The following is an 8,955-nucleotide window of genomic DNA, read 5'->3' as shown; positions in this document are numbered from 1 at the left end:
TTTGGTCAGGGTATAAAAAAGGATCTGGGGGGGGGGTAAATTTTGGTCGGGTGTATAAAAAGTATTCAAGGGGTGGGGAGTTGAAGATAGCTTGGGTAATGACTATAACATAACTGTAAATGTTTCTACTTGACTCCCCAAACCTAATTGTGTCCAGTGATTGAAAATTATTTTGGCATAATTTCCTGGCCCCGGGGTGGGGATTCAGGTGGGGTAGGGGTGGATAAACATACAACTGTAATCTTCTGATCAACTTCTGAACTGTTTGTGATTAAACAAATTTAAACAATTTTTTTTTTTCCATGGGGGGTACTTTTTATACAGGGGGAGTACTTTTTGGTAGGGATATAAAAAGTTTCCGGATACTTTTTATTTTGCATAAAAAGTATCTGGATACTATTTAAGCAGGAGGTACATTTTATGCATGACACCGGTAAGCACTTTTTCTCTAGGGGAAGCAGTCTGTTTTCAGCTGTTAAACAAGGATAAGAATTACCGATACCTTCATGACTGTGAAGCAGCTTAACAAGATGGTTGACACGCCCCTGGCTGGTAGGAGACAATCGCCCATTGTTTACATTACCCTGACTGTCAACTTGATCTGAAAACAAAAGTCAATGATCAATACCATAATTTTACATTTATATTTCAACAATGCAATCATTTCATTTTGCAAACCTGATGACAGTATACGACAAGCTACCTTCAAGCCTTCTTAAATATTGCATGTTTCGCGAAAGTAACAGGTAAGTGAATTACCATAACAGTTACAATCCAGACTAAAACTTATTGACACCCTGACACGCTGAATACGTTTAGCTGACTGTGTTACATTGTACCAAGTGATCAAATAATAACAGTACATTTGTATAGGTATTTTCAACATAATCTCTCACCATTTGACTCTTCTGTGGATTGACTCAGGGTCAAAGTTGAAAGGTCGGGAGGACTAGGTTCTGTACACTCGGTGGCCATGGCAGTAATTGGCTTTGACTAGAGATCACAGGTTACAAACATTGACTAGATTAGTAAACTGCAGTCCATATGTTGTACCTGCAAAACAAAAACACCAGTAAGCAAATTTTCATATCTTGTCAAATTTGTTTTTTTAAACATCTGTAGCAGGACATGACTGGGTCGATCTTCAGTTGCCAGGTAGCTCATATCGTAGAGCTTCTGTCTAGAGTACCTCAAGCGGGTCCTGGGTTTAATTTGACTTTTCATATTTTACTTTGGGGTCTTTCCTTCAGGAAAACTCGGACTGATTAATACTGACATACCAGGTTACACAGGACTATCAAATAATCTATTGAACTAGTCCTTTGTCCTGCAACCAAGCACAAATACCCCGTAGTTAGTCTATGTGCATTTCTGCTCGAGATTTCTAGGTATGTGTGTCAGGTATTATTTACAGATATCATTTTTATTAGCTTTTTGATAGCCTAATCCTCACAATATCTATTTTGGAGAAACTAAGATGGCATATCAGTGAACTGAAATGTACATTATTAGAAATAGTGAAAATTGCAGATAACATACTGACCAATCAAATATTCAATATCAATTCTGTGAATTTCGGATAAGATATCTAAGATATCTGTACGTTGTAACGAAGTATCACAAATTAATCTGCAACACTGATGTTCCATATACCGGTAGATGTAACTCATTTTTAAATGAATGCTGAGCTTAAATAACTGAATTTGTACAGTTCAAAAAGCAAACAAATTCAAGTATTATATTTAAATGTCTCTGATAACACTATCCTGTGTGTATGTATTAGTAGGCACAGCGAGGGGGTTGTTGTAGTTCAGAATGTATATATATTGATGTTGTCTAAATTCTAAATCATTAAACTTAAAATTATATCAGAATTAACTCATTCACCCCTGAAATTTCATAATGAACTATTCCAACCTTTGGACAGGAAGAGTTCAAATGAGTCTTCAGCGGTGAATGTCTAAGCCAAATATAACAAGAGATCCCAGAGGGATCTTGGCGCAGGACCAAGTAATATCTTCTCATACCATCTAATTGACAACTCAGTCATATCTATTTCTAAATTATCGCCTGCTGAAAATGGACAAAATATAGCCAAAAGCATTATAAAACTATAGTAAAATTTATGCCCTCTCCAAGGATCAAGAAAGGATCACGAGACGGTTATAAAATCCCAAATTCAGACGAAGCACCTATTGTCTTTCTTTAATTTCTGTAATTAAAATGATGATTAGCACACACGTATTATTATATATTGACTTTCGATATATTAATTAATAAAAGATCTATGGCTAGTGTTTTGAAGTAATGCAACTTTCCCCCAGTAAACCTGTCGTTAAGCTTATCATGCGGTGAACATAATTTCTATGTTTTCCAACAATAACCGCATCATGTATAGAAAAGATCAAACTAAACATGTTTCCAGACTTGAAAATACAGAAAACCTTCCTCCTTAAGCAGATAAGATTAAAAACAGTCTATCAATTGGTTCACCAGATCTTCAGCCGTCCATCCGAATGAAATATTTTGATAATCCGCTGGAGCATCATTGACGGTCAACAACAATGGTTATGTGTTTACTTGACACAATCCCACCTTTAAATCTTCAGTTTAATACATCCAAGTTTGGTTCTCTTGAAGATCACACCGTCCAAAGATAATAGCTGTTCACTTTTCTCAGTTGAGGCATCTACCCCCAGTAATAATTTCAACTCTATGCTTAATGTTAGTACAGGAAATTCAGGAATTGCCTCTCAAACGATATTCTTCCTGTACGTATTGATTTAACAAAGTTTTAAACAAAACCAGGTGAAGTTTGCTTACCAGGTAATTTCCATAGGCAAGACAGGTGTCCATTGCTATTAAATGCTGAAGGTAAGAAATGTATCTTGTTACATTTCAAACAGAACTGATTATCTAGGTACAGTCTACCTGGTAAGGCTTTATATATTCACGGAACTGGGGTACAACATGGGGGATCATATTTCTGATGTACTAATTGCTACTGGGTACGTACAATAAAAAGAACACAATTATGAATCAGAAATTACAACCATTTTCTTTAACAAACAATGCAGACTTCAGATCAGGTTTAATCTCTTCTTTTATTTTTTTTATATTGTTTATTTATTTATTTGTGAAAATAAACCATATGCGTATCAAATCTATCACCTTGTTTCTCTGTGTGCCGTAACAACCACAGGAGCAATTACATTTGTAGCAGGGACATATTTTAGTGTGTTTGCTAATTTTATGTTTTTTTTATATTTTGTATTTTCATGATTGTCCAACGTATCGTGTAACGCATCCGAAAGTTGCGTTGTCTGTTATAGTATCCTACCTAAGTGTTTTACCTTTCTAATATTCTCTATCTGCACCTCTTTTCTTATAGATAGAATGAATATAGGATGCAGGTATGCAAATTTTACCCCTTGAGTATCGACGTTGACCAATGCAAGGATACAATTTAGCAATCCAGGTTTTATTTTGAGTGATGCATTTGAACAAATTTTTCTCCTGTTTTTGTAAAAGCATCAAATCCATCAATAAAGATTTAGGAATTATATTATTTTCTGATTCATAAACAGAAGCAAAATCACTTTCTTAAAAAATTCTGTGTTTTATAATTCTGGATTTTACTTCAATCATGATATTGCGAAGAAAATAATCTATACCATATTATTAGGAATTCGGATGAATTTAGGCCCTAAACATATATGCAGGAAAAGTCCCCTGTAAAGTGCCCCACACTGAAAACATACTGTCGCACATTTAATTTACACAATAGTAATTTCACAATAGTACAGATTTGGAATTTATAACCGCGACTAAACTAGTTATTATATACATATATAGTACTTAGTTATGTAAAACTATACTTTCTTACATTGTTACTGATGTATTTTACAACAGAGTCCTTTAACTAGAACGACTTTAGAACATTGATAAAGATCATCCTGATACTCTAGTTATACATCATTATATGCAGGTATATATATAAATTCTAAAAAGAAAAAATCTCAACAACTAGTCTTTAGTACTTTCATCTCTTCTAGGAGATTCTTCAGACTGTTTATTTGAAGTATATGTTGTGACGTCAGAAACTATGACATCATTTGAAAAGGGGATTTTCATTATTACACCAGTCTGTGTGACGCAATTATATTTTTCTCATAGGTACATATTTTTAGTTACATTTAGAACTTATTTAACACAAAGGGACCTGAGAAGATAAACACAGGGAACCGAGAATTAGCACATTATATATATAGACTTTTCATACACAAAGGAACCTGATAACTACTGTAGCATATTATTATTAAAACATTTTTACACACAGGGACCTGATAACATTTTTTATGCACAGGGACCCGAGAACTGGCACAGTTTAATATTGTAACAGGAAGAAGAAGAGCAGTGCGCTTCCACTGGGGATCAAACCTGTGACCCAGTATAGCTTCCTCACTACTCTCCCTTTTTTAAATTGTGTTCGCCCTTGAACATCACAACTAACAAACTCCCAGTCACCACAGGGAGGGCCACGGACACCATTTGCAACAGACAAAAAAGTGGTGTGATTCAACCGGGGATCGAACCCGAGGCCCCAGACTTCCTAGTCAGACACTCTACCACTGAGCTAAAGGGAAATTCCCTCAAGCACGAAGCTAGAAGACAACCATAATTCTATATCAAAATTAAGATATGCCATGTACACTAATCCCCCCTTTTCAAATGTGTTTGCCCTGGAACACCACAACTTAACCCAGATTCTAACTCCCTGTCACCACAAGGAGCGCCACAGACACCGTTTGTAACAGGAAAGAGAGTGGTGTGCCTCCAGTCCACCGGGGATCGAACCTGCGATCCAGGACTTCCTAGTCAGAGACTCTATCACTGAGCTTTAGTTAAGGACAACTCCCTCTAGTGTGAAGCTAGAAGGTGATCATATTTCTATGTGAGAGCAAGCTTAAGGATGACAGTTACAACACAAGAGTTGGATTCACTAACAAGAAGTGGGTCTAAACAACTACATGTACCAGGTACATATCTAAATTTATCACATAAGGTACTGTGATATCCAGTGAATATACCCATGTCATATTTTTTTGCATATTAACCCATGTAACATGACCTATCGGCCCTGTGATTGGCTGTAAGTTTAAATTGTTTCAATTGTGACGTCACGCCTAGAGGACAAGTACATGACGTCACAGGCAAGTTTCCGCACTGGAGTCAAAATGGCGGCTTTTTACATTACAAGGTTGCATGAAAATTGCCACAAATCTTGATTATGTGATAAAAATGATCTTACACTCATTTTCATTTCATATGAAATTTATGAAACTTGTCACAAATGTTTCATTTTAGCTCGCCAGAGACTCGCAGACTCGCTAAATTGAAAAATTTGTGACGACTTTTATAAATTTTATATGAAATGGAAACTCATGTAATATAGATCCTATATATATTCCATTCTCATTTCTTTTATATAAGGAAGTTAACCATAACATAAACAGTTCATTTGGATTGTTTCTACAATTACTAGATAACTTATCTAACGTGTTTTGAACAATTTTAGTAAATAAAATCTAGACGAGTTAGCTGAATATGGGTTTGCTTCCCAAATACCCCAATCTGATTAAAATCATATGTTACATGGCTTCATTAACTTCATACTACGCCTGAACATCTGAGTGTGCCGCGGTCAGGGTCACGTTCAGGTGACCTTTATATTTATAAATACTCATTAAATTTTGACCAATCAGAGACCCTCTTTCAAAAGGGCGCTCGGAGTTGTAACAAATATGGCAGACATTGATGAGAATGATGCGAAAGTTCTGAAGATATTTGAGATTGATGGTCTGAAACCCGAACAGAAAAAGATATTCAAAACTTTATTAGAGAAGAAAGACTGTATGGCGGTGTTGCCTACGCAATTATTACCCAATGGGTATGTTTTCCTTGGTGTCATAGAAACGTCAGTTCCCCCTGCCATATTTGTTTTGGAAAACTAATCTGTTCGATAACCCTCACTATTTATCTATCAACCATGATATTCCGATTTGCTGGCAAACTTTTGCCAGCGCGCTTCTGATTGGTTCATCTACAGGTCACTTGACCTTGACCGCGGCACATTCAGAAGTTCCGGCGGAGCCATGTAACAGATGATTTTAATCAGATTGCAAATACCCAGCCCTAATCTACATATATATATCCAAGTCTGTGATAGAAATCACAGGGTCCTGAGAATTTGTTACAGCTATATTTGGACCTAAGCTAAGGTGTTCAGAGTAATTTTCCATGTTTTAGGGGTTTAGATCAACTTCCGGTAAAAATGACACCCCAAATGATCATATATATATACGACACTGTGATAGAAGTAAAACAATTCTTGAACGATGCCTGGTTTCTGAAAGTTTCAGAAGGTTTATGAAAAAACTATATTTCAAAGACCGAACGTCTGTGCACAGGTACAAGTCTCATCCGTCAATATACCTATGATATAATCAATTATATTATAGGTGTATTGACAGACGAGGCTGGTACATGTATCTGAGGTCTGTGGTGTATCGATCACAAGTATAGGGCTGCAACGATACGCATTCCTCACGATACGATACAAATCATGGTACAATGCTTTCGATACTTTATGTACCTTCATGTATTCAAATATCTGCTTAATAATGATTGAGTAAAGGATTTTGTAATAAACTTCAATAGTAAATACTATCGAAATATATTTTTGTATAATTTCTAGTACTTTTGGGTATGACTTAGTACTAATGTTAATACCCGGCCGGGGCAGAGGAAGCCAGGTATTAAATCGATCTCATGCCTTCGTTTTAATGGAGCGAGCCCGGTGTGAATCACACCAGGGCGATTTATGAATTAATTGACAGCAAATTGGTCCCCATCCATAAATTGGGTTGAAGTATGAACTATTTCTGTTGATATCCTGCACAACTTGAAGTTAAACTCTGCCTAAAATGTCGTTAAATTATCAAGTTAACGTAGCAAGTGCAATCGAAATCTGAATTGACCGCCATGTTGGAAAGTTCGTCTCGCTTCTGATATAGGTCAGACGTCTAAATATGGGCGTCATGACCCAATATGGAAATTGTAGTAAACATGGCAGCATCAGTAGTAATACTATATTTGGCCATGCAGGCCATATGGTAGCAGTGTACAGTAGCGTACGTTGGTCATTGGTGATATATTTGTACAATGAATAACCCCTGTATTTATTACATGTTTCAAAAAAAAAAAAAAAAAAAAAAAAAAAAAAAAAATTTGNTATACATATATGATGAAGTGGACTGTGTGGGCTTCATATTTAAAAAAAGTTGAACGACCTATGCTAAAACGTGAGTATTTCAGTTAACGGGTAGGTGATATTTAATTTAAGACAGGTTTTAACAAAAAAAATACTACTTGCGTGGGTCAAATTTTGGGTTAAAATTCATGAATTTTTGCAATTTTTTTGCATATTTGATGTGATAACCACAAGTCTCAACTCTGGGGAAAACACTTTTTGAAAAAAAAACACATTCTTCTAAAAACAAATGTAGTCAAATGTAGTTTATAAATATATGTATATATGAAGATGTGTTGTGCAGGATGAATCCACTATCCATGTTTACCTGAGACATGCCCTTTATTTTTAGGATCAGGACATTTCTACTGTACTCTAGAATATAGAAATACAAGAAATGTACATGTAATGGATAATGACCTCAACCTGGGATTTCTTCAGAATACAGCCCAGAGATGAGGGCATTAGCACAAATCTCTGGGTTGTATTCAGAGGAAATCCCAGGTTGAGGTCACTATCCGACTTAAACCAATGTGCTCCTTTGTTTAAATAAATACCACTTGGAAAATAAATACCAGCCGCCATGGTTCACTAGTCACGCACACTTTGCAAGGTGTGGAACGGCATTACACGACTGCTCCTTCCTGTTAACAGCCGAGATGTTAGATTGCATTTCACTTTGAATAAAATATTAACCCTGAATAATCAATTACTGAAACGGTACTACTGCATCAGCAGTTATTGTGATGATGATTTCTATTTCTGAGCTGATTTTTTTCCGACTGACAGTGTGTAGGTCTCGAGTTAAATCCCTATTACTTTTATTTATTTTTTGTGTTTTTGTTTTACAGCTATTCTATTTGTTGAAACCTTTTGCAGAAAAGGACATTTTTCCATGATAGCATACAAGCAAGGATTTATATTTATCTTCAATTTTGGATTCAGTGACAGGAAAGGCCCATTGTACAGGGGTGTCAGCGTTTCAGTTGACAGATTTTGCGTTTTCATTCCGTTTTCATTCCATTTCATTCGCGTTTTCATTTCATTTCGTTCTCAAGATTCATTTCGTTCCGTTTCCGTCGCAGACTGTTTTTTTCGTTTCGTTCTGCTTCGTTCCATGTTAAATCCTCTCTACCCCAATCGTTCCGTTTCGCTCCGTCCCAGTCCGAGTGGAGCTTTCGTTTCGTTCCGTTCTGCACTCGTTCCGTTCCGTTCCATCGGCGAGGCGCTTGTACATTGATGTGAAACAAAATGGCGGTGGTAACTGAGGCAGCCTCAAAAACTTGTCGACTCGTGATCAGCTTTTTAAGACAACTCTTACTGTCTCTTCATACTCTTTCGATTTTGTCGCAAAATGCCTGGTAGATGCAGTTTCGTCGAGTTTTCAGGCTTAATGTACAAGAATCTCTCGAACATACTGTATGAGAGAAAAAACAATACGAATGCACATGTTGTCATGTGCGACTATTTTGCTCTCATTCGCGATAGGTACCTGTGGTTATAAGTGTGTTGTGACCCGTATCAGTATAACATGTATATTTGCATTCAGAGACATTTAAAACGAGTGATGTTACGAACCGTGCGGCTGAAGTTGCAGGATATTACTATCCCGGGGGGTGGGGGGTAAATTAGCTTACAAGATT

General features: G+C 36.4%; 1 protein-coding gene across 3 annotated transcripts in view; it reads right to left on the bottom strand.

Annotated features, from left to right (window-relative positions):
* Positions 1-8,955, bottom strand: part of LOC110451660 — a 26,560-nt gene that overhangs the window by 15,235 nt on the left and 2,370 nt on the right. Inside the window, exons 1-3 of one of the 3 annotated variants that reach the window (XM_021499800.1) lie at positions 2,824-2,893; positions 897-1,053; positions 503-601 (exon numbers count right to left, since the gene is read on the bottom strand). In XM_021499800.1, the coding sequence (XP_021355475.1) occupies positions 503-601; positions 897-975 (178 nt within the window). In that variant the 5' untranslated portion in view covers positions 976-1,053; positions 2,824-2,893. Of the gene's footprint in view, positions 1-502; positions 602-896; positions 1,054-2,595; positions 2,720-2,823; positions 2,894-8,955 lie in introns of those variants that run through there. The other 2 variants (XM_021499799.1, XM_021499798.1) reach the window with 2 other exon arrangements.

The sequence above is a fragment of the Mizuhopecten yessoensis genome, unplaced genomic scaffold, assembly GCF_002113885.1.
Source record: "Mizuhopecten yessoensis strain PY_sf001 unplaced genomic scaffold, ASM211388v2 scaffold6163, whole genome shotgun sequence".
Lineage (NCBI taxonomy): Eukaryota > Metazoa > Mollusca > Bivalvia > Pectinida > Pectinidae > Mizuhopecten > Mizuhopecten yessoensis.
Note: the sequence above shows the minus strand (reverse complement) of the source record. Positions and strands in the feature narration are given on the sequence as shown.